Source organism: Notolabrus celidotus, chromosome 3 (assembly GCF_009762535.1).
Source record: "Notolabrus celidotus isolate fNotCel1 chromosome 3, fNotCel1.pri, whole genome shotgun sequence".
Lineage (NCBI taxonomy): Eukaryota > Metazoa > Chordata > Actinopteri > Labriformes > Labridae > Notolabrus > Notolabrus celidotus.
Window position 1 is genome coordinate 4,554,500 of NC_048274.1, and position 26,216 is coordinate 4,580,715.

General features: G+C 42.4%; 2 protein-coding genes across 7 annotated transcripts in view; one reads left to right on the top strand and one right to left on the bottom strand.

Moving 5' to 3' along the window:
• The first annotated feature begins 791 nt into the window (after window positions 1-791).
• Window positions 792-14,227, top strand: LOC117810795 (sodium/potassium/calcium exchanger 1-like). Of its 3 annotated transcripts, XM_034680758.1 has the most exons (12): window positions 792-1,150; window positions 1,746-2,871; window positions 7,335-7,490; window positions 7,616-7,724; window positions 8,579-8,632; window positions 8,943-8,993; window positions 9,577-9,654; window positions 10,384-10,511; window positions 10,798-11,046; window positions 11,392-11,481; window positions 11,851-12,017; window positions 12,476-14,219. In XM_034680758.1, exons 2-12 carry the CDS (start codon window positions 1,921-1,923, stop codon window positions 12,723-12,725), a joined length of 2,283 nt encoding a protein of 760 aa, XP_034536649.1. In that variant the 5' UTR covers window positions 792-1,150; window positions 1,746-1,920; the 3' UTR covers window positions 12,726-14,219. The 3 variants fall into 3 exon arrangements, with proteins under 3 accessions (XP_034536649.1, XP_034536650.1, XP_034536651.1); XM_034680759.1 differs by lacking the exon at window positions 8,579-8,632 and having other exon boundaries at window positions 12,476-14,227; XM_034680760.1 differs by lacking the exons at window positions 8,579-8,632; window positions 8,943-8,993; window positions 9,577-9,654.
• Window positions 14,228-17,557: 3,330 nt separating this feature from the next.
• LOC117810532 (C-myc promoter-binding protein-like) overlaps window positions 17,558-26,216 on the bottom strand; it is a 92,247-nt gene continuing 83,588 nt past the window's right edge. For all 4 annotated transcript variants that reach the window (XM_034680416.1, XM_034680414.1, XM_034680415.1 and 1 more), the window contains 10 exons: window positions 25,534-25,762; window positions 25,095-25,198; window positions 24,804-24,979; window positions 24,327-24,494; window positions 23,209-23,389; window positions 22,660-22,914; window positions 21,150-21,267; window positions 18,504-18,666; window positions 18,286-18,350; window positions 17,558-18,154 (listed from right to left, as the gene is read on the bottom strand). In XM_034680416.1, coding sequence (XP_034536307.1) covers window positions 18,018-18,154; window positions 18,286-18,350; window positions 18,504-18,666; window positions 21,150-21,267; window positions 22,660-22,914; window positions 23,209-23,389; window positions 24,327-24,494; window positions 24,804-24,979; window positions 25,095-25,198; window positions 25,534-25,762 — 1,596 coding nt within the window. In that variant the 3' untranslated portion in view covers window positions 17,558-18,017. The remainder of the gene's footprint in view (window positions 18,155-18,285; window positions 18,351-18,503; window positions 18,667-21,149; window positions 21,268-22,659; window positions 22,915-23,208; window positions 23,390-24,326; window positions 24,495-24,803; window positions 24,980-25,094; window positions 25,199-25,533; window positions 25,763-26,216) is intronic.

Sequence of the window (26,216 nt, forward strand, 5' to 3'; positions counted from 1 at the left end):
TTATTATTATTATTATTATTATTATTATTCCATGTTGTTCTGTAAAGCACTTTGAATTGCATTTGATTTGTATGAAAGGTGCTCTATAAATAAAGCATGATTGATTGATTTGGAGCCAGCCATTAGATTATGGTATGGCCGTATAGGCACGTTCCAGGTTGGCGATGTGTGATATTTCCAATATTTCAATATAGTTTTCAGCGATCTGAGACTTTATTGTTGTTATTTTTAGTTACTATATGATTAGTTGACTGTGTTTTTAGGTGACAAGATGATGCTTGTGATGATAACTTGTTCTTCTGCAGCAGCAGCAGGTACAGGTCTCATCACTTCATCTGAATTCTCATCAGGCAGTGTGTAAACACCTGTGACATTAAGCAGGTGGGGACAATTTGAAACTGTAAGTAAAAGTTAAAGGATGAGAGATATTTCACAAAATTGGTTTAAAAGTGTCCTGAACCTTTGGTAAAGTATTTGTTATCCCCTGGTTTTAGATTTAAATCTTTTCACTATGTTGACTCCAACTCTATTAGAAATATCCAAACTCTGTCTCCTCAACATGAAACAGGGGACAGGTGTGACACCTGGTGTCGTGGTACAGGTTTAGAGTAACCACGTGTGAGTTTCAGATACATTTCTCTATCTTAAAGTTTGAAATCACCATTCCCATTACAGTTCTGTTGGTAATCATGAAGCAGGAAACAGATATTCCCTTTATAATTTGTTTTAACTTGTTGCTCCTTGATAGTGACCTAAAATCAGTTCCCAAACTGAACCCGACCACACCTCAAATGAAGGACCAAACTCTCCCATCCTCCTCCTAACATGACGCCTAATTATTCACCCTCCAGCAGGCACGCGCTCAGAGGTCTCACCTCACACACGCAGCTGCATTCAGTCCGCGCGCACACCTGTGTGAATGTTGCTGTATTGATAAGGCAGCGTTATAAGTGTGAAAGGGAAGGTGAGAGGTGTTCGGTTCCTAATCCTCTTAGCAGCATTATGCTGAGCCTCGTTCAAACCCTGACATGCGATGCGCTCCTGTAGCTCCTGTAGCTCCCCAAAGCCCGGACTCAGCATCTCTGCGTCCCTTACGCACAGCTGGAGGGACGGTCCGCGGCGGCGAGGGGGCGAGCAGCCGACGGTACAGGTAAGACCAACATCATGACTCTGTGCACGGATTCTTTTAAGAGATTTTATTCTTCATGTTATTTATTTTTCATAGTGGACACATGTAGATTAAATGTTTGCTTTGTTCTTGCATTATTGGAGCCAAATGCTCGAGAATGCTCCTCTGCACGCCTTCTACAGTGTTCCCTGTTGTGTTTTTAATCATCATGGAGAAGTTAATGCTCTGCAGGCTGAGCTAACTAATGTTTCATCAATGGCCGTTCAATGCACGCGCGTGTTTCATCACGATGTTTCTGTTTCTGAGCTCTAACATATTTTGGATTCATCTTTTTATTAATGAATTTTGAGAACGAGTCTTCTTTTCATCCCTTTTTTTTTATCATGTTGAATATGTTTTCAGTTCACTCCTGGTTTGTGAGAAGCCAAAGCCAGAGTGATTATGTAGCCATAGTAACAGGTGGCTGTCTGCATCCCCATCACACACACACACACACACACACATGAACACGCACACACGCTTCTCCTCAGTAGGTCTGCCTCTGCAACTATTCGAGCAAAAAGACAGCATTTAAGAATACCTCCCATGCTCATGATGATGTGTTTTGTGCTCTCAGTCCTTCCACAGGTTGAAGCCGCCGCCACCTCCTGTAGAAGATGAGACACACTGTGTGTATGTGTGTATGTCTCACCATCTACGGCGTCCTCCTGCCACACCAAACTGCTGGAAGCTTTAAGGAATAGCGATGCATCCGACATAACGCTCTGTTGGGAGTCGAGACCACGAGGGCAATGAATGCACACCCGCCTCTGAGGAGGAGACTCAGGCGGGGTCGCCTCCTCTTCTTCATCTCAGGTGTGCTGCTGTGTCTTGTCTACACTCTGACTCTGAAGGCCGGGCCGCAGGAGCTGCCAGGCGCCATCCAGACAGGTGATGATGTCATGGAGGTCAACATCAGGAAGGTTAGGGCGTCCAATGAGACGGAGGAGGACGAGGTGGTGTCACCTGAGAGCTCCGAACCTCCTCAGGTGTTAGTCGTGAATAGAACGGATATTGAACAGTGTATCTACGTAGATCCTCAACCACCCCAGCCTCCTCCACCTCCAACCACACCTCCTCCTCCTCCTCCTCCCCCTCCACTCCAGCCCCCTCACAGGAAGGGGGACTTTCCTGAGGACCTCTTCACGGTGGAGCAGCGTAAGCAAGGATGGGTGGTGCTTCACATCGTAGGTCTGGTCTACATGTTTGCAGCTCTGGCCATCGTCTGCGATGAGTTCTTCGTCCCCGCTCTGGAGGTCATCACCAGCAAGTTGGAGATCTCTGATGACGTAGCCGGGGCAACCTTCATGGCAGCCGGAGGATCTGCCCCTGAGCTCTTCACCTCCCTGATCGGAGTCTTCATCTCCCGCAGCAACGTGGGCATCGGCACCATCGTGGGCTCGGCCGTCTTTAACATCCTGTTCGTGATCGGGATGTGTGCAATCTTCTCCAGAGAGATGCTGCACCTGACGTGGTGGCCGCTCTTCAGAGACGTCACCTTCTACATCCTGGACCTCATCATGCTCATCGTCTTCTTCCTGGACAACAAGATCCTGTGGTGGGAGAGCATGCTGCTGGTGTGCGGCTACATCAGCTACGTCAGCTTCATGAAGTTCAACAGTCAGATCGAGAGGGCGGTGAAGACACAGATCAACAAACACGTCAGCATCGTCAAAGTGTGGACAGCAGAGGAGCCTGAGAAGGTCAGTCAGCAACACATTCAGACACTAAAGGGGGAAAAAAGTTCCTCAGAGTGCTGCACTTAATTTATCTCAGGAGAGTCTGTAGTACACAACGTTATTAGAGATCACACTGTTCCCATCAGTCTGTGTCCATCAGAGCGAACAGCTAAAGACAGATCCAAACTCCTGCTTCAGGGTTACATCAGCTCCATCACTCTGATAGAGATACAGATTCAGTTGAGACAGATATAATGTGCTTTTGCTGCTGTACTTTATATTAATTTCACAAAACATATAATTTTATGATGCATATATAAGAAACCGTAAGAAAATAACTAATTTTTTGGGTGCCTGTTTGATCTAGAGGTGGAGTTGCGTGCCTCATGTGCAGAGGTTGTAGTCCTCAAGCAGGCAGCCTTGGTTCAGGCCCCTTTCTTGCATGTCAGCCCCCCCTCTCTGTTTCCTGCTTTAACCACTGTCCTGTCCTCTCTGAATAAAAGCATAGAAGCCCACATGTCCAAATTTTTTTTCAAAAAGATCCAGGGAAACAACTTTCTTACTGTTTTCATCACCTGTTAGTGCTCTCACAGGTGAAAGGTAGGCTCTGAGACATTTTAAGAAAGAACAAGACATCAAAGAAAGATGTTTAAACACAGTATAAATGAAATCATCCTCAATTCGGGTGATCCCTGATGAGTGATGGGCTCTGAAATCCGCTACAGAGTCTTGCCATCTTGACGGACACAGACACACAGACCGGTCTTGCCTTAATCCAAATGGATTCTGTAAAACCTCAGAAGGTCTGCCCGAAGAATTAGGCCTGCAGTTTGCTCCATCAGTGTTGGGCACAGCTCTAAGCTTGAACCAGAAACTCAACACAGGGTTGCTGTGGTGGTAACATCCCTCCACAGTCTTTACACCTCGACCCCTCACTGTACTAGCTTGCCATCATTAAGGCCTCTCTAAGGGTTTTTTATTTGGTTATGAATCAGACCTAAAAAACAAACAATAAGAGCCATAACACTGACAATTTCAAGTTTGTAGTTTTTAATGCCTTGAACCACTGCCTGGGGTTTAGGTGTCAGATAAAGTCACTCTAAGAATACTGAAGAAACAATCTTTTATACATTTTGCGAGGCAAATATTCACAGAGCGCTATTTAAGCGTCCTTGAGTACCCAGAAAAGCGCTATATAAGTCATATATAATTTGTTATTATTATTATTTAATTTATTATTATTATTATATATTTGACTGTTAAAAAAGAACATGATGAGACTTTTTCTCAGAAAACACTTCCTACACTTAAACAGGAAAAAAATAAGCAAAGAAATGAGAGCCACTTTTTTGTCCACAGGGGGCGCCAAAGTAGACACAAGTATCTCTTAGGGGGTTTAAATTGATGCAACATTACAGATACACAGTCCTTACTGCAGTTAATGCCAGTATATTTGCAGTTAGGTCTCTGTCTATAAACATTATCAGCAAATGCCGATACTCAGCCAGCATTTCAGGGCATCCTTAATTCCCTGGTGTACTTTTGTATTTCTAGGATTTTCTGACAGAAGAACTCGTCTTCTCCTCTGTTGTGCAGTCACCGGCATAAAGACTAAAACCCTCTGTTATTAAACTAAACAAAAGATGGATTCACTCAGAGCCAGATGTCTCTGCAGCAGTTGTTACCACACAGACTTCCATCTCCACACACTGTATGCTTTTGTTTCCTTTCATGTGCTCACAGTTGGGACTGCTTCCTGCTCGGATACAGAGCGAGAGAGGGGGACCGTGATTTGTGGGTCTGAGCAGGTGACAGCCTGTTTGTGTGAAACCCTTTGATGATGCTGAACAGAGAGGACTCCAGGTGTCACTGTGATGAGACTGAAACGTCACAGCTCTGAAACAACAACGTGTAGACGGATAAAACAAAGAGATAACAGATATTTTAAAGGCTCATTTTCTGCAGACTTCTCGTCCTCCTGCTGCAGACAGAGAGCTTGAAATGTGTGAGCCTGTGATTAACATGCAGCGCTGTGTGTTTCAGTGTTTCAAGTATTTCTGGAATGATCTTCAATTAACGTGAAGCACGCCTGCAGTCCGTTTTTTCTCCTTCAGTCACAGCTCCGAGCTTAACAAGGCATGTTGGCACATTAATGGGTCAGAGTTACTGGAATACAAAATATCCTCTTCCAGGAATCCAATAATTATTTTCACTCATGTTAATCCAACTCATAATTTTTGCACATTCTTTGAGTGTGTCGCTTTTAATGCGCTAAAAGAAAACCACCTGCTGAACAACACGAAAACATTAAGTGGTGAAAGGGAGGAAAACATGAATCTGGCACTAGTTGCTTCTTTGAGGGTCTGTTTCCACTGACAATGGGTTTTGAGCTGGCAGCGTCTGTTTTCTATTCGATACAAGTGGAGCTGAAAATAATCAACGTTTTGTGCTCTGCCGCTTTTCAGTGTCACTTCACTGACCCAGTCCTGGTACCAGAAGAGAGTAACTGGCTGATTTTTATTGGCAGGTCCAGACAATCAGAGTAACCCAACAGTGCAGGCTCTTATCTACAAGATTGGCGAAGTGGCCTGTGCAATAATCATGTAGTCTCTGAACACTGTTAAACTTCAGAGTTCACACACAGTCTGAGGACTCAGTTAGTTTTTAGCGTGAGACAAACAGTGTGACATCATGACAGCTGCATCAGCACCATGGACAGCACTACAAACATTTTAATATCTATGGGCTATAAGTATTTTCATGGAACTAGATATAATAAGAAAAACTTCCCAGAAATGACACATCTAACAATGACTGATGACTGATGAGTGAGGCACTATGGACTCAGGTTTTAACCAATAAAGCTGCAGACATTATAGAGATAAATGCTAAACAAATGAGAACAGTTATGATAATAATCATGCTGCTATCTCCTGAAAGCCCAGCCCCATGGGTCCACCAATACAGCTCAATGTGCACTGACTAATAGAAATCAAGAAAGGCGGGGCTTCCTGGCTTAACTTTGTCAACAACAAAGGCAGGGAAAAACTAACCACACTTGGTTTCTTTTTTTGAGGGGCCAATTTCCAGGTCTAGAGCTGCTGCTGATACTACGACACGATTCCTTTCCATTGATTCACATCATGTTTGCAAACTTTCTTCAAATAAAATTAATATTACGCAAATAGAACAATTCAAAACTGACATTACGGTCATTACTAAATGAAGTGAAAGTGCCAAAAGATGCCTTTCATAACCTGGTAACAGTAGGGGCCTGTGAGAAGGGCTGTGCAACGGATGTCATGGGTGCTGCCAGCATTAAAAATGCTGTTAGTGGAGACAGGCCCTAATGGGGAAATAGGCCCAAATCTTTATCACAACAGAGGCAGGTTTCAGTTCAGTTGTTGCACCCCGTGGTTAACAACAAAATTCACATCAAGCTTGTCTGGTTGTGCCTTCATGTCTTAATTAAAACTTAATCCAACTATCTAATTTTAATCTCTGATTCAAGGCATGCCTTCAGCTGCCACCACGCTCCCTTTTTTTGAGGGAGTTGAGTGAAGCAGGTGAGCTCTTCTCCTTCACCTCCTCACATATTTTCAGCTGTGTAAGTCCTGCTTGTGTTGCCTTCTTTCAGGTTTTACACAGATTTTATCTTTCTGTTTCTGGAAGTCACGTTGATATTATCAGGAACTTGAATTACAGATATTATTTTTGTGAATGCAGGAGTGTTAGAAAACGTATTACAAAAAGCTGCCAAGGCAAAAAGTAAGAGGAGGTGAAGTGTGTAAAAACAACAGACCTTCAGATATTCTGAAAGCAGATCTTCTTACAACCTCAGTCGGATTAACTTTTAAAGGGGCCCTCAGTAAACCTGCTGTATCCCCCACCCCTCTTTATGCATGGTGTCGCGTTCCTATCCCAGATTACTACACAGCTCATTTAAACAAACACACCTATAAGAAGAGACGTATCAGCAGGAATGATAAAGGTGTAAGGATGAGGTGATGGAGAAAGATCCCCTTTAAGGCTTAAGCTGCATGATGTACTCTTTTGCTGATGATGAGAAACGCATGCTGTACATGCAGTGGTGTTAGAGAGATTAGATTACTGTTTAGTCCTTTGTCAGGACTATCTTAGTACTATGTAGAGCACTTCACTTTGCAGTAATCACAGCTGTAGCTCCTTTTTCACACGCACTGAAGTACTGAAATTCACCAAATGTTCTTCACCAGCAAGTTCTTCTACTTCCTCATAGTGTTGGTCTCTTGATGTGCTTTCTGTCTTTGAGATCTTGTAAACACTACAGTTTGACTTTCTCAGCATCCTTCTTCCATCATGTCCTGCGTCGTGAGCCCTCTATCTGACAGGGAAGCTCTCCTGCTGGACATGTGTTAGGGGCAGAATGGCAGTCAAGTCTCTCACTGACGATGCAAAGCCAAAATTTTGCATGTGAACTAAATGGAGTGTAATTACTGTCTTTACAGGAGAGTGAAGCTCCATCAGCTCCTCCTCTTTCTCCTCCTGCTGCTGCTACTCCCTCTGCTGCACCAAAATCTGAGGATGGATCCAAACGAGAGCCTGAACCACTGGTCACCCCACAACACAGCAGATATCCAGGGGAGGACAAAACAAGACTCAGGGTACCAAGAACTCATGTTTTATTACAATTACCAAATATTTATTTTATTTCCCTGCAATGAAATCTGACCATGATCCAAAGGTTACTGAGAGTTTTGGCTGTGTTCGATCCCTCACTGTCCTGTAGGTTCGTCCTGTCCTGCAGAGAGGCGGCAGCACAGCCTCCCTCCACAACACCTCCCTGAGGAGCACCATCTTCCAGCTGATGATCCACACACTCGACCCTCTGGGGGAAGGTAACAACCAGAAACAACAACAGTTCAAATCTTCACCCCGGGGATCACAGTGGTTTTTAAGATCCCAGTGAGATTAAAAGACTCGAATGATGAAAAATTTGATCCTAAAAAGTCTTTTCTAACAAGCTGGAGGTCATAAGTGATGGGTAAACTGTCCCTCTTGGTTCACTGTGCCAATTTGGGAGATGTATTGGGAGATGCACGTGTCCTCAAACTCACCGCACGGTCGTCTCTCACTTTCACAGCACTTGGCAACGTCTGAGCCGTAATCAGCTTTTAAATACAGGATAATAAAAGCTGGATCAGAGCCAGCATGCTCACAGAACAAGCTCTTTATCTCTGTGAAAGAGGCGCAGCAGAGACACCAGAGCTGAGACCGGACCAGGGCAGCTGGTTTCTGTGTCTCTACAGAAAGGTGTTAGCATGATAGAGTTATTTATGCCTGAGACTTAGAATTCCTGATAATAAAGAGAAGTCTCTGTTCAGTTAAACTTTGTCTGGATGTGTTCTCCAGTTTTTTAAGTATAGTTTGTACCAATAGAGAAATGAGCCAATCAGATCAGAACAGTTTTTTGTACCAGGCTGTAAATATTCAAATTCTGTTTTAAAAACAGACACTGCAACATAGGTGTTATGGTGACTTCCTCGGCTTTTGGAACCAGCTTCAAGTGGACACATAAGGGACTGCAATTTTTAGAAATAACGCGTCCGTTATTGGGAATTTCTGGGCTTCACTTCCACACAATAATTCCTCATAATATCCACTTCTATTGGTTCCTCTGGACACAGGGGGGGGGGGGGGGGCGGCTAAAGGAGGGCTCAGGGGTTAAAATCTCTGCTGTGGGTTTCTGCAGAGTCAGCCCTCAGAGGGGCCCAGAAAACCCCCGGCCCGAGGAAAGCCAGGACAGGTAAGAGCAGGGAGAAGGTGCAGCCTTGTCCATATTCGTGTCATGTGTGTGTGTTTGTGTGACCGGCCGCTGATCAGAATCCTGCAGGGGTTTGCATTTCATTCACTTGTCAACACCGACTAAACCTTCTGATTTTTTCACGTCTACATCAGTCGCAAAATCTTTTGACCTTCACCTCCTCTTGTTGTTCGATTGAAGAACAGATTCTCATTTCATAGTTGTATTTGTTGCATGAAGTGGACGGTTAAACAGAAACTGTGGAGATGGATGTTGTTTGGTTTTAATACTGGTTTGAATCTCTACCAATCAGAGACATCTTTTAATGGTGATGTCAGAGGGGAGGGGTCAGTACAGAGGAAAGGTAAGACCTTTTGTGTTGCTGTGCTCGGTCCGTTTCTGTCTCAGTGACGTGTCTGAACTTGCTGTCGATGGTTGCTGTGTTTTAAATTTGATGGTTATTTTCTTTTATTGGATGTTTGTTTGTTCTCGTGTGTTTGCATCCAGTTTGTTCGATGTTGTGAGGGATCTCTAACTTTTGCACACTTTGGCTGTTTGAAGAACTTTACACAAACTTTGAAGATTACAAAATCTGAATAATCTGCATGTCTGTTAAAAAACACCAACATGAGGATGTCTATTAAAACAAGGCTCAAAAATACAGATACATACCCAGACTCACCTGAGGACAAAAATAGAGATATTGAGCACAATAATCTGCAGGAGTGTGACCTTTATTCTGTCAGAGGTTTGGATAGATGGCTCATACTTTCAGCAGTCCATGTTGTGGTTTCAGTCTTTACGTACCAGTCTCACTAAACGGCCATTGAGTGTTTGAGTCTGAGGTCTAAGGTATGTTAGCATTCTTGCAAAAACTTCTTATTGTGCTTGAATATATATAAAAAGATTCATGGGGTTGATTTGAGCGATGATTCTCTTAATTACAGCAAAGAATAAAGTCAAACCTCTGAACGTCCCGCTCTCCGGGAAATTACAGAGCAAGTCTCATCACCGCCGCTCTGAAGGTGAGTTGTCAGAGGGTTTTAACTCAAGGTGGATTATTTCAATAAGGTTTCCGTTTGTAGATGCTTCCGTGCAGGAGCTGCAGACCCCATCAGGACTGTTAGTATATTTAATCATCAGAGACAGTGTTGGGGGTTTAGGAGGTTTTCCTCCCCAATCAGTGCAGCCACTCAGTCAGCGTGTTTGTGCGTCACAGTGTGGAGTGATTAGGTCCTTCAGACCCTGAGGTTTGCAGTGAAGTGGGTCTGCAGACTGACTGGAGAGGCCTGAAGGAGCCGGAATCAATCAGAGTGAGGATTAGAATGCAGATGGGTCCGTGTGTGTGTGTGTGTGTGTGTGTGTGTGTGTGTGTGTGTGTGTGCTAACCCCTTTACCCCCTTTGTCAGAACATGTTTATCTCCAAACACTCCAATCATTCCCCCTGGCTCCTCGTCCCGGCCCTCACAGCAGAATCATTTCATCGCTCCTACGTTAAGATAAGATTTGTTTTATCTGAGAATGTGACAGAATAAGAAGCTTCATCGAGGAAATGGAAGTAAAAAAACTGAGAGGATAAAAAAGATATATAAGGACAGTTTAGTCTTTAACTGAATCATCCACAGCAGTGATTACTCAAGGGATTATTCCCCAAGTGGGCTGTGAAGGTACTGCAGGTCGTCCACTGCTCTGACTTTATATTTCAAACCTGTCTGATATTATATAAAGACTTTGGTTCCTCCTTTTGTCTCCAGATGATCCAAAGACACACGCTGAGCTGTCTGACGCAGCAGGGGGCGCTGCAGTGGAGCCTTCCACCTCACAGATCCAAAAGACTGAAGAGACACGAGAGAGGACAGCTGGGGAGGCAAACGGGTCAAAGGTACAGAGAGGTCTTCACCCTGGTAGAAATAAAGAATCCAGGAACAGAAGAAACTACTTGTCTTGTCTCTTTTGTTATTGCTTATGAAAGTAAACATACAGGTTATCTCCAAAAACTCATGGAAAGTAGAAATGTTCAGCTCTGTGGTGTTTTGTTTTTCCTTATCTTACTCCTGACCTTCCAATTTCAATGCAAAATCACGTCACCATCTCCTTAGGTCTCAAAATTAAAGGTATCAGATAGACCTAAAACCTAACCCTCTCTTACCTGTCTAACTCTCCTGCAGACGGCTGCTGGGGGGTCAGAGGGCTCAGGGGGAGGGGCTGAGGATGACAGCGGTGCTGAGGAGAGGAGTGACACCAGCGGGAGTGAAGATGATGATGAAGACAAGGAGGAAGAAGAGAAGGAGGAAGAGGAGGAGAATGAACCGTTGTCTTTAGCGTGGCCTGAAACCAGAAGGAAGCAGGCGACGTATCTGATCCTGCTGCCCATCGTGTTCCCGCTGTGGCTCACACTGCCCGATGTCCGAAACCCGGTGAGTGTAACGATGATTAACACTTCTTTAAAAAACACGACAGAGAAAAGAAAACTTGATATACTTGCTAATATGGAATATTTGGGCACACCTACATAAATGTATTTTTATTTAAAGATGCCCACCTGTCATTTTGTACATGTACGACCACTCTTACATGCGCTGGAGGATAGATTGTGTTTTAGGTGAGGCAGAAATGTAGACAGATTTTCACTCACAAAATAATCTCACTAACATGTTTCAGCATCCGTCCATCAGATTCAAAACCTTTGTTTACCAATATTTACATGACAATATCCTGTCATAGTCTTTGCAAACATCAGATGTGACTTTTTGTGTTTCCAGACGTCCAAGAGATATTTCATCATGACTTTTATCGGCTCCATCCTGTGGATCGGAGTTTTCTCCTACCTGACGGTGTGGTGGGCTCATCAGGTGGGTATATTATATAGAAGTCATTTTTACAGGTATTTACATTGACTGTTTCTAATGTTTAAGGAAGTTTGGTTGATTTCTGATTCTATTTTAATCGTCTGATGAGCACACTGATTAAGTATTCATATCAATCCATCCATTATCTATACTTCTTTTCCCATTGGGGGTCGCAGGAGGCTGGGGCCTATCCCCACTGTCATTTAATGAGAGCTAAGCTAACATATGAGTTAACAAATAGAGGCAATCAACCAATCATGCACACACTCACAAGGACAATTTAGAGTGACCACCATGCTTTGTACTGTAGATGGATGTCAGATCACCCAAAGAGAACCTACACATGCATGTATGTTTTGTTTTGTTGGACAGGTGGGTGAGACTGTGGGCATCTCAGAGGAAATCATGGGCCTGACCATTCTGGCAGCCGGGACGTCGATCCCCGACCTGATCACCAGTGTGATCGTTGCTCGGAAAGGATTAGGAGACATGGCCGTGTCCAGCTCTGTGGGCAGTAACATCTTCGACATCACTGTAGGGTGAGTCTGTACCAGCTGTGAGCTCATGATGGGATCTTATAAATACAGCATCACTCAAACACTTTAACTGGACATCAAAATGTAACGCAGAGTCAGATATCACAGCAAGATGATGAGAGTTAAATGTTTGGAGAAGTACCTTAGAGGCGAGGGATAATATGGATCATATCTAACAGACTTGAAAAAGCAGAGGACCTAAAATTGAACCCTGAGGAACGCCAAAAGTGATGCCTGCAGCCCCTGTGAGGAGGTTTTATCCCACGTATCTGGACCTTAACATTTTCCCCACCCTAATAGAAACATCTTTGTTCAATGGTCTAGTTTGCTTTTGAAACATTCTCACAGGAGCTTTAAGTTTAGTACTTGAGTAAATGTTCTTAAATGATTTAATGATCCATCTAAATGATCGTGTGTGAACTGTTAACTTGACAGAGACTCGTCTTGCCCCTCTGTTTCAGTCTGCCGGTCCCGTGGCTCCTGTACACTCTGCTACACAAAGGCGACCCGGTCACCGTCAGCTCCAACGGCCTGTTCTGCGCCATCGTGCTGCTCTTCCTCATGCTGCTCTTCGTCATCATCTCCATCGCCGCCTGTCGATGGAAAATGAGCCGGATGTTGGGACTCACCATGTTCGTACTGTACTTTGTGTTCCTGGTCCTCAGCGTCATGCTGGAGGACCGCATCCTCACCTGCCCCGTCTCCATCTGAGAAGATGGGATGAGGCTGACGGTGAACACTAACGCTGTAAATGACTCCGGACAGGATCAGTGATCTCTGTGGAAGAATAAAGTCTAAAGACAAGAGGCTGACCTGACTCACTGCAGAGACATGAGACTAAACAAGCCGTCCAGTCTCATGTTTGCTCCACCCTTCATGAAGCTTTCTCGTAACAAGTCTCTGATCCTCAACCTTTTCCAGCTGCTTATTTGTGATACCCTTGATGTAGTCCACATTTTTTAACTGAGTCCAAATTACTCCATCTTCATCATACGCTGTTCTGCTCTTAACCCCCACTCCTGTTTAATTTGAGTTCCTGAATTTAAGGTATGAACTCTTCAGGAGGCGGTTGCTACATCCACGGTTTAGCGGTGGCATAAGCAAGAAAGGGCTGAAAGTCTGTAACCAATGGTGGCAGGAAAAGAGATCAACATGGATGCAGCTTTAGCAGGGGTTTTATCAGAACTGGACATTTCTGCTTGTCGAGTTCTCGTTATGCAGTTCACTTCTCGGCGGCACTGACCTACTATGTGACCCATGTTCCATCTGTTCATATGGAGGAGGCGGCGAGGGTGCTCCAAATGTTTTGGCTTCAGCTTTTTCTACAGTCTATGATTCCAAGAAGTGTATATGTTGTTATTCTTGAAGAAAAGACAGCGTGGGCCTCTTCTCTTAGTTTTTTTTATGTACTGGCAGAGGATTTGTTTCATGTCCCCTGTAAGAATTAACTCCTTTAGACCTTTTCTACAAACATTTTGGTCCAAAATCACCTCTAGAAAAGAACCCCGACTCTTATTTCGGATTTACCAACAACTGCTGATAGCTGTTTTTGAAAGCTGATATAGTTTGACTTTGAACTGCTGAAACTATCTTTAACTGAGTGGTTATAAACAACAAAATTATGACAGTAATAAAACCAGAAAACACAATACATCACTACTAACTCCTTTGGCAACACGTCCAAGTAACTCGTTAGAGTTTTCCTTTAACTGTTAAGCTGCTCATAAAGCCTGGGCTGACTTTGTTGGAGAACTTAATTTATTTCGTCCATCCTCTCCTGAAAGTTCAGACTCAGAGCTGAAATCTAAAACAGGATGCATTTTCCTGCACCAAACATTCTTCAGACTTTGTTTTATGTTAAACCAAACTAGTGTTTGTTCATGTTTTGTGTATAGAAGGATGTTGTGTGGAAAAAACAACAAATTGTCAACATTATAACGGTGTTTGAGAGACGGGGGCGCCGCCAGGATTTTTGTGTCCTGTGAAAAAAAAAATCACCTCTTTACTACTGCAGAGGTCCCCTGTCAGTCACATGTGGTGCCCTGTATGTGTGTGTGTCAGACTGTGTTAGCTGTAAGGTGATCCTCACAGGTGTCAGTGTTACGGTCTTGTTAAATACTCTTGTTGGATTGAAGTGGATGCAAACGTGTATTCTATTGATATTTCAAATTCAAAGTCCATGCTGCAATAAATTATTTTTTTAAGGGTAAACTGGAGCGAGGTGTGGTTATTGGAATACTTTGGAGCTTTTTATAAACAGAAGATATGTCTACACTTGTTATTCCTGTAGCCACTGTGAGGAGTTCTAATCTGGTTATGGCACAAAGTCAAACTGATACTGATGCCTCTTTATGGTCGATGTCAGATGATGTGATCTACATGACTGTTCAAAGAAAGCAGGATGATGTTTTTTATTTTAAATTGTTCTGAAGCATTTACAGGAAATTAAAACAGAGATACTGTTTTATCCACAGGGGGCGCCAAAGTGGACACAAGCCTAAAGTTCCCTACAGGACCTTTAACTATCCTGCATTGTTTACATACACAAGTTCAATCTTTTGGCTTTTTTTCCCTGCTTTTCCAGGTGGATCTCATGTTTCTTGGAGCATTAATGTTGAGCAAAAATCCAAGCGCAAAAACTCAGGTGTAATGCTGTTGGCCTGTCCTCCTGCAGGTGATCAATATAAACAAAACAGGGACCTGTGTAGGTTTAGATGTAGGAAATTACTTCATAGCACAACTCGTGGTCAGTGTCTCTTCAGGTACCTTTAAAGAAAAAACAATCTGTAGGATTAAAAGCCCATGATGGAGTGTCAGGGCTCTTTAATGTGTCTCTTTTATTTCATTGTAAAAGTCAGAGAAAGGTTGAAGTAGTAAAAATAAAGAAGCGTACAGACGGACAGCGTGAGTGGTTTTATTTACAGGTTAACAGTCCTGCAGATCTGGTCGCTGTACAGAGCCTTCAGCACATCTAAAAAGGACCTTTTCACATAAACTGTTATAAAATGTGATTTCTACAAAGGGTGGGGTTAAAATGTACACAGCCCCAGATTCTGCAAAATCATTCATTTGTACAACTATTGAACAAAAATCCACAGATAAACACAACTCTCATCGTCAGCTCACACTGACGACGAGTCTCCCTCTTTAAGTTCACTTCTTACAGACAAAGTGCAACTTCTCTTAAATTTGATCTTTCTGCTGAGAATCACACACACGGCTGAGAGTCATGAGACCTCATGAGTTTAGAGTCAAAAGGTCCTCCTTCAGCCGGGGTGTCACTTTTAATAAAACACACATGAAAACAGTGAGTACAGTAAGTGAGACATCTACAAGTTTCCACTTCTTTTTCCAAATCTATCTCACCTGGTATTTTTTCAGGAGAGTGAACAGTTACCAACACAGATATCCGTCACTTCAGTCTTTAACACGGCAAGAAAATCAGAACTTTTAAGTCTGAAAATGCAAAAGTAGACGTTTGAGAATGAAAGTTTAGTTTAATACGGAGCCCCTGAAGTCAGATGAGGTGATCATTTTCATCTTGTGTGCACATCTAATGAACCATTGCAAATGCAGCAGAAGTAATGATTCCACTTGCCACCAATTTCCATCATGTGTCATTAAATGTGAGTGTAATCTGCTCTTCTGATATTGTTCATGATGCATTTTTATGATCATTACACTGGGACTAGTATTCTGTGTTCAACATCAGCGCCCTCTGCTGGTCATAGCTGAGGATTTGTAATAAGCTCTGCTAAAGAGGGCATTCTAAATTACACAGATCATCCACTTCACAACTTCTTTGTGGACCAGAGAAACAGCAGCAGTGGACGGCTCATCTCTCTGCACTGTAGGACTGAGAGATACAGAGAATCATTCATCCCTGCAGACATTAGGCTTCATAACTCTCAAGCTAAAGGGAGATGAGCTGACAGACACCTGAATTACTTGTTTTATGCTATTTTCTTTTTAAAATTTGATCTGCCAGACACCTGAATTTCCCTTTGGGGATTAATAAAGTACATTCTATTCTGAAACATGTGTATGAGGTCAGTTTTTATCGATATCATTTGTGTAATATGTTTGAGTGAACCTTCAAATTTAACATTGAACACTTCTCAGATGATATGGATTTGCTGTGGGGTAATTAAGGCTCAGTATCTTATGCTTAACAAGCTAGATCATAGCAACATGTATTTCCATGGTGCAGCTACTCTTTCTCAGATTTAGTTTGATATGCTTCTGCTGTTACCAGAGAAATCAGTGAAAAGTGAGTGTTTCCACCTGGTTCATCACACCTGGTAGGTTAAAGCCTACATGACCGCTCCCCAAAGGCCCCATATCTCACAACATAATAATGATCACCATCGCAGGACTTCAGGGGCTCTGAGGTTTTAATTTCTCCAAACATCAGGGAACACATGTTTGTGTGCCTGTGTTTTACATTCTCAACACTTGAGTCCTGATTTACTTTCTGTATCTTTACAAACTCTAGTAACTGCTTTTACATTTCTGAAAACATGAGTAATTTCCCTTCAGAGGACATTTAACACAGAACATAAAGCCTCTTCCATTTTTAAGCAACTCTTTATGTTCTCTGGAGACAAAGTGCATGAAGTATGTTTTCATCTTTAGTCCCTGTGGTGCAGGAGAGCAGAGGACATGGAGACATGAAGGTTTGGGATTATTTTGGAAGAGTCAAAAGTAGAAACTGGAACGTGTTGATATGTGCTGATGCTGCTGTACTGGAGGCTCTGAAATTAGAATCTATTTTTGGTTTTAAAGTTGATACGGCTGAGATGACTCAATGTTTACTCTGGTGATGTTTAAAACACGTTCTGCTGAACTCTGGGCGTCTTCTTCTTTCAGAAGTACTGATATTGTTTTTTTTTTAAAACAAAGATATGACAGAGATAAAATTAAAATCTAGAAGATATCATGAAGGCAACCCTGCAGGTGCAACAAAAACATCATTGAATATGCACAACTACATCTGCAGCAATTACACTTATGTAACTGTTTTATTTTCTTTCTTTCTTTCTTTCTTTCTTTCTTTCTTTCTTTCTTTCTTTCTTTCTTTCTTTCTTTCTGTCTTTGCTACTTTTAATGAAATAAATGTTCCTGCCATGGAATCAATAAAGGTTTATTTTCTTTTATCTGATAGTTCATGAACACTGAGGCTGCAGTTTTTCCCTTTAATCAATGTGGACACACACTTGGCCAAGTTGAGACTACAAGATAACCGTCTGAGCTGTCAGATGAAGGGTGTGAGAAAACACAAACTGATTTACTCTTAGTATATATTTTTAATTTTGCTCTAAGTTTGTAAAGTTTACTTCTCTGCTGTCGGTAGACTCATTTGTGGTCTGCCACATAGATCACCGCCTCCCAGCCTTTTCTTACTGCTCTGATTAAAACCAGATCCAAAGATACCCTTGGTGTGTTGAACTCTTCGGTGCAAGAGGCCCTTCGTGTTTGTTTAAAGCAACAACAGGAAACACAATCAAACACTACGCCGGACATAAAGAAGACACGACAATAAATAAAGCTTACTTTGTATAAATATTTCAAGTTAAAATATTGCTAATAAAAGCCTTCATATGCTGTATGACAATATAAATGTAGCGTTAAAAAAATCCTCTACTGTGGTGTATTTACAGGATATTTATAGAATCTTCACAGGGTGGACTCCTCGTGTAACAGCGCTGGATGAGTTATGAATGTGTGAGTGTTTGAATCATCTGTTAGTTAAAAGTCTGTAAAACTTGTTTGTTTTTTTCAGGCTACATAAAGCTGAGCGCTGCTGATCGTACCTTTTTTTAACATTTAATAGTTTCTGGTTACTGTAGTGCACATTCACAGTCTGCCAACAGGTTTCCTGAGCTCGTCTTAAAGCGATGACGTGTTTAGAGACAGTTTAAATCCTGGTGTGTGTATGTGTGTGTGTGTGTGTGTGTGTGTGTGTGTGTGTGTGTGTGTGTGTGTGTGAGAAGGGGAGATATTTTACAGGTAAGGCTCTCCAAACGTCCGGCGGCACTCCATCACCCCCGTGCTGGGAGGACGGTCACAGTTATGGGTCAGCTTCACCAGGCCCGGGACCAGGCGGTCGTACGCCAGCTTGTACTCGCGGTCAAAGGCGTCTGAGGAGAGGATACAAGGACAAACTAACAATCAGCAACATATGAGGGAGGATACAGATGAAGAAAATCACTGACACTCTTCAGAGTTGTGGTAATATGACTGATATGCTTTAAAGTGAATTATAACTCACCGATATCAATGTTATCTTTTCCCAGAGCCACCAGAGAGAGGAAGAGGATGTCTCTGTACAAACTCCTGAGGAAGAGAGAGGATGAAGTCAAACCACAAACATCCTGCCACAGTGTGAGAGTTTACTCCCTAGTGTACTCATGACTCATCATTAGTGATTCTAGAGGCGATTACGCCGGAGTCACGTGTTTTATCCTGATGTGATGTGCAGGTGCTGACCTTTGCCTTTTGACCCCGAGCGTCTGTCCCAGCAGCTGCAGCAGCTGACCCATCGGCCGGCTGACGTCGTTCCTCTGGATGCCCCTCACCACGCTCTGCAGCAGCTCCTCGCTGAACGGCTTCTCCTCCTCCGGGACCGGCCGGGACAGAGGGTAACCCACATCTGACAAAACACACACACATAAACACACAAGTAGTTTAGCAGTGAACTCACTACACAGGAGTCAGGAACTAAATATAACAATGACTGCAAAATGGGAATGGTTTGATCCATATCAGGTTTTTCACTCGGATGAAAAGTACTCAGGGCTGGGTATATGTAATAGTATAAAGTTATACTTCATTTAGAGCTGCTGTGAGGAGCTGTTAGCTGGTTATGATATTAAATATTTATGTCTCTGTATGATCTACCAAAGCAAAAAAGGCCATCAGCAACAACCCTGACTATTCTTAGAATTGAATAACTAGTGCATGAAACCTCTGCTGCTACATCTGTGTTAGACAAGGAGGTGAAGAGAACGCTGCAGACACAGGACAAAATAAGTGATAGGTACTGCTCCATAAGAGGAGCTATTCTCTGTTAAATAACATCAATCATGTTTAAAAGAATGAAACAGAATCATCCTGTTTTGCACAGTGTGTTCTGAAAACGACCCTGATAGGACGAGTATCCTGCTCATACAGTTTCCTTAGAGACGTTTTAACTGCATTACACAGGTTTTGGATTGATGAAACTGCACTTCAGGGTAGAAGTAACACTAAGATTACATGTAAGCAGATTGACTGCTAAAACTTTCTTTATTCAACTGTTATTAACATGTTGAAACTTTTGTGCAAACCAGAAAGAGTCTGAAGAGTTTGAAGTGGTATGTTAGCTTGTTGTCATAATGAAACATCTAGATCTTCTCTTTAACTTTCTCCACTTCTCCTCTTAGACTCCCCTCGTTTACTTCCTACAAACACACACAACAACAACGACAGCTGCTAGAAACTGTGAAGAGTTCATCAGTCGCCTGGAAGTTGTTTGGTTCACTCTAGGGACTGATGTTCACAACAAGACACAAGGATGTAAAATAGTAACTTAAATGTTACACATACAAACATAAAGGATACTTAAAGTGATAACATCATTTTAAAACTTAATTATGTAACCCCAAACTAATACAGTCGAATTTTGCTGCTGAATTTCAACAAATCCACTACAGTTTATTCCACATTTTAATAAGAAATATAGGTTAGTGTGACAAAATCAATAAAAGTAACCCAAAAAATGCAGTATTTAAGGATACAATATGGTGCCCATTTGAGTCTTTCTTTGTCATTTGAATTTCTTTCCAAGAAGGAAAATCGTAAAGTGTGTTTGGTGTGAAAAAATCTGACTATATTGGTCATATCGCCCAGCCCTATTTTGAAATAGATTGATGAGCATGTGCACCCCACTCCTTCCGACTCTAAAATCATGTAAGATAAAGGTTTCTCTCTGTAGCAGTGCCTTTCTATTTATTAAATGTTAAATATTGACATGCTTTGATACCTCTTTTATTCCAAATGTTAGTTTTTGTCTTTTTAAAAAAATCCTACTTCTATAACTTCCTTTCTCGTCTTGCTCAAGATGCTTTGTTATTTTGCTGTGTTGCACTTTGACAATAAAGGTTTGGATCTTGAATCTTGAATACCCAGCCCCTTCAGTACCACACCACCATCCTTTAAAAGTAGCAGAGTGGAGGAACACATTCATCACAGATGCAAACCTGCTTTCAAATACAGAGAGGAGCTGTATTTGAGACAAACATGCTCCATGTCAACAGTGCTTCAGACACACAAAATATAATCCTATCATCGTTAAACTTCACATGTACGAAGCCAACCCACTTCCACAGACGATACACTGAAATGCATCAAGCAAGAGAGACGGGACAGGAGGAGCAGGTCTGAGGACAGAACAGCAGCACACAGAAAAAAGAGACTGATCTATAGAGGAGAGATAAACACTCACTCTCTAAGAACAGAGAGCAATTAAGCCCTGCAAGACAGAGAGCAGACACAGCCTGTTAGCACATCATTAGCCAGCTGCTTCCACACCTCCCTCTCCATTACAGACCCGATTACTGCCCACTGAGCAGAGCAGCAGCCTCACACCAACATAACTCCAGTAAACTTTTAAATAGTGTGAGAAACATGGTGGCTCCACACACATCTGATCTTTAAATCTGATGTAATGTTTACTCTCTTCAGCTAAGGAGTAAGAATGGAGGCTTTGTGTTCGTTTGCAAAGGCCGTTTCCATTGCACTTCTCCCCCCCTCCCAATTTTAGCCTTTGTTTTTACCATTTCTATGAGTTTCCATTCATTTCTCTCTTTGTTTACACAGGGATGCAAATTAAAAGTGTGCATTAATTCAGTCTACTCCCAAGTTGTCCATCTACTTCCATTCTCCAGCGTCAAGAGTTTATTTTCATCCCACTCTTCTGTTACTGAGTTTCTCTTGTGCTGCACTGAGGATCATGAAAGTTTAATTCCGCTGTCTCGCTGGAAAACATTTCTAAAAACCTGTTGCAGCAGCTGTCAGGACTTCTCTGAGAGTCAATAACCAGACCGCCTGCTGAATTTTAAGCTGCTCCGACACAAACAGAGCCGAGTGACTCACTGTAGGTGTTCCACAGGATGTAGAGAGGCTGGATCGCGTCCTGGTGCAGCTTCAAGTTGTCCCACAAGATCTGGATCAACACGTGTTTGCTGTCCTCCGACATCCAGTGACGAGGGACCTGACGAGGGAGCGGAGACAAAAAGATATCTGATCCGCTGTTCTCTGAGTCCCTCAAAACCCGTCCCCCTTTACCACATCAACAACTGAACTACTTTACTGTTTAACATATAAAGAGGAATACTTTGTTTCTTCAACATAATAAACCAAGACTCCATTAGGTATAAATACATTTTTGAGCTTTACTAAAAGATTAAAATAATGTGATTTAAAAGTAAAGACTATTCAGATTTTAAATTAATAATAATCATCACTGTAAGGTCATATTATAAGTGATAATCTGGATCCTCATTCTTCACAATCCTGCACAGGAGACACACAGAGATTTTTTGTTTTTGTTCTGGCATGCAACAGGAAACAAGATCAGGTAAAAACGAAACAGAATAAACTGATTACTCTTAAATAAAATCTCCTGGTTTAACTTTTACCACCAAGTGGCTCCATATGTTGAGTACAGATGCTTGCTTTACAGACCTTCAGGGGTTTCACTTCTCTCTTACTAATACCCAGCAGAGGGCTGTAAAATAAAACCAGATTCTATTAAACCAGGTGAGAAAATAGCCTACTTCTCACATGATTTATTCCCTCCCAGTAAACACTTCTCGGAAGAGTTTACAATCTCAATCTCTAGCTTCAAACCTTCTTCAGTAAAGCACGATGTTCATTTTGCAGCTTATTCCTCTTTCCAACCTCAACACGGTCTCAGCAGATGTGTGTCTAACATGAGTCTGGTCCTGCTGGAGCTTTCTGCCTGTTAAAGGAAGTTTGTCCTTGCCACTGTAACTTGCTAAATGCTGCAAAGTGCTCTGCTCATGGTGGATTAAGATGAGATCAGACTGAGTCCTGTCTGTAAAATGGGACTGGATCTTATCCTGTCTTGATGTTGGGTTTTGTTTATAATAGAACATAGAGAACGGTCTAGACCGGCTCTGTTTGGAAAGAGTCTTCAGATAATGTTTGTTGTGATTTGGCACTGTATAAATAAAGATTGGCTGATGTGATCTGTCCCATAATTAGCATCCAGCTCACTAAGATACGTCTCTACATGCATTGATAGCCAGGAATGAGATCTGAGAGCTGTTCATCAGAGCTTGTAATAACTCATCACAGTGAGAATTCAGATGTTTAATACACATGGATATGTGTGTTAATCACACAATCATTTTGTCTGTTTTAAGCTGTTTACAGAGACTGAAGTCTAAAGTGGAGTTCTTATATTTCACTGTTAGTCCATTAAACTGGAGTGGAGGCTTCATAATCAGGCACTCCACTCCAGGATGACTCCCTGCGTCTCTATTCCCCGGACTGTTTTTTTTTTTCAACTTTTGGAACTCAAATGTTATTTAGATCCTCATGTTGATGATTTTGTTTGTGTGTGTCATGTGTGTCTGACCTGGGATTCTATGTTGCAGTGGTCAGAGGTGAGGATGAGACCGGGCAGGTTGCTGGGCAGGTCCAGTCGTCTAAAATACCAGACCAGGTTCCAGTAGATGATGGGGTGATGGTCCACCATGTCAGACTCTGTGATCACCGGGTCACCCTCGTTCTCCAGCAGACTCTCCAGCTCCTTCCACAGAACCAGAGGGCTCAAGTAGGGGACCGTTACTGGCTCAGGGTTGTGGAGCCGCCACTCCATATTCAAGGGGTCCTGAGCATAAAGTATAGTAGATTATATTATTAACACTCTGAGCGAGGGGGAGCTGTAGGAGACTGTGCTCGAGTTTAACCACCGTGTCCTTCTATTAGGGATAGAACCTTAAACCTTCAAGTACAGAAATGTTGTAAAAAATTGTTGTCACTGCCCCCATTTTTGCATCTCTGCTTGATAATTTACACACTTCATTCAAACACATTTGTTCCCTTATAGCTCAAAAGATATTAAATATTTTGCTTGTGGCTTTAAAATATTGAAATAGCGTCCATGACTTTTGTGCACACATACAGGGGTTTCATTAAGACGGCTTGGCAGGCTCCCCGACGTCGGCACACAGCGTCTGGGTAGAGATGTTTCCTCCAGAGGACCGAATGCGCTGACACTGCGAGCCATGGGTCCTCCAGGGGACAGCGCCCCATGCCGGTGGTCTGTGGGGATGTTGATACCTTGAGCTTTGGTTGACCGAGTCCTGTGGAAACAAAAAGAGGAGCAATTACAAAAAGCTTTGACTGTCGGTAAAGGTTGATTTTAGTCTATAAAACATTTTCATACAAAGTTCCCACAGATTAAACTAAATGCAGTTTATTAAAAACTCATCACATCACAGTAAAGCACTTCTGGCTGCCTGACAACTAGGCATCAAGGTTTCATTCACTGCTCGTCTCTGTTGTTCACACATTTCATAACCTCGTGAGGGTTTTATACGAGCATTTGTCCCGCATAGAGAGCGTCCTTCAGACCAGGTGCTGCAATTCACCCCACGTTGCTCTTTTACAATGCAGATGTGGAGCATTAGGAGGCAGCTACGGCAGGTTTCTACTTCAAACGTATTGTTTAATCAGACAAACTGGAAGCTGAATGAAGATGAGCTGGGTAAATAAATATTACAGTAGAGGATATTTTTTACATTTTAAGGTTGATGTGTTAAGGTTTCTTTCAAAATATCTGGACCTTGTAATGATGACTCAGCACCCTGTTTTAGGCCTGAAGGCAGCTTCTATCTGGTTGTTTTAATCCTCATTTATTAGACCTTCCCAAGAGCCATAAAGTTTTTTTTCTTGAGTCATGCCCAACAATATTCTCAAAATCAAAACATTCCCTGTCAAGGCCTCGATGGCATTACGTTTTTAATGATCTAAATTCAAATTGAAAGTTCTGTCTTTTATTCTATTCCAATCAAGATGTTATCAAATTGCTTTTCTCTGCAAAAGAGAACTCATACGGAGCAACTCTCAGTTTGAAAAACCCACAATATGAAACTGGAAAAACCCGCTCTTCGACTTTAAAATTATTGCTGTCCCTAATTTAACTACCAGATTTTAACATGACAGCAAAAACAAAACAGTTACTGGTAACACATACTGTATGTCCAGATCATTATTTTATGTGACTAAGGGAAGCCTCACCGTCCACCGCCTGAGCCCTCCTGGACAGCAATCACAGGTGAGGGAGGGGAGACAGCCGTTGTGGGACAGGGGGTGGATAAGTTGGACGTCCCTGTATCGAGGCCTGTGGAGGCAGAGTAAGAGGAGGTCATCGCCTCGTCCACAGACGGGCTACCCTTCAGGAACAGCCTGCAGAGAGGAATGAAGAAGTGGGAGAAATGTTTCTCTCTGAAGTTCAAATATGAGTGTTCAGTCCTGATTTTCTGATGTGAAAGTGATACAAGTTTTCAGGTGCTTTAATCGTAATTCAACAGATTGTATGATTATGTGCTATCAAATTCAAATATGCCAAGCTTGACTCAAAAAACATGACAATAAAAACATTAAACAAACACATTTAAACTAAAGAAATCTCACTAAAGGATAATTCATCACCCTGTCACAGAATACAGTTTTAACAGTGTTTCAGCACTTGTTTCTTAATGCTCCATCGTCTACCTGCCGGGTCCTCTCATGTCTCTGATTTCCACATTGAGGAACGGCAGGAAGGGGTTTCCACAGAAGGGACAGGTGGTGTTCAGGTTGGAGTCGTCGGCCGTCCAGCCGGCCATGATCTCCTCGTCGTACACCAGACAGTCACACGTCTTACAGCGAGAACAGCTGGAGATCAGCAGCTGGAAACACACACACATCCTTTAATTTTACTCTACTAAGCATTTTTCTACCTCCTTTGAGAACTGTTCTATACGTTCCAAATTGATCTGTGTGATGATGATGATGTGGTTTTACCTCCATGGCGTAATTGTTGAAGATGCTGGTGTTGCTGGTGTAGCGTGAAGAGCCGAGGTCCGACTTATCTGGCAAAGGAAAGCCAGGAGGTGAGAGGACACATCCTGCAGGAGGGTGGAGAAAAGTATGTGACAATATGTAAAAATAAAAAATTTCACCAACAGCCCGTTGTTCTTGATGAATATTAAGACATTTGTGGTGAATTAAAAGGTGATTTTTTTGCCTTTTAAATATATATATTTTTGATCCACTCTCTGTGACATTTTCCATCATTGTGTCACTTTGTTTGACAATAAGCGTGAGGCAAATACATAGACTGTTGTGTAAGAATCTAAACATACAAGAAACTAACTAAGGAGCATGTTAATTTCATGTTTTTCATCAATCGTCTGTCTTTGGGAATGTTTCAAACTGTCACTCAAGTAAGGGTTTGTCTTACCAGAGAGTAGAGATGTTGGTCTCCCAAGGCTGGAGCCTGTAGTGGGGCTCTCTAGTCTGCTGTGCAGGGGGCTACGTCTGGGGCTCCTGCGAGGTCCCATGGGGCCATTTCTCTGAGGAGAGACCACAGAGCTCCCCCTCTCCCGACAGTCCTCCTCGTCCAGCATGGAGGTGCAGTCTGGATCTCCAACGCCCAGTGAGGACACACTCAGTTGGTCACTGAAACCCTCCTGGAAGGTGAGGATAATCTGTCAGGTACAATCTTAAAACAACAACACTGAATATAAAAACAGATCAAGTTCAGCACAGATTAACACTTTACACAGTTTTCATTACACTAGTTAGGAATCAGTAACAGTTATCTACAAGCTTTTATTTAACTTCTTTGTTATTGATAGATTTCTGAGACCGTACTGTGGAGGAAGCAGATCAGACAAGTGTGCAGCAGTTGGCCAATGGGCTCTTTCCACAATGTCTATCAGAATCCTGTCATACACTCAAAGGCCACAAGGAAGCAGCACCAGTCAAACTTTAGTCTCATCTTGGACTTCTGCTCATGTTCAGAGCCTTATACTGAATGTAACCGGAGCAGATTCTCTACAGAACTGAAATAAAATTAGACGTGTTAATGCAACTATTCACTGATTTATTGCAAATGGTAGGATCAGTATTCCTTAACTGGAA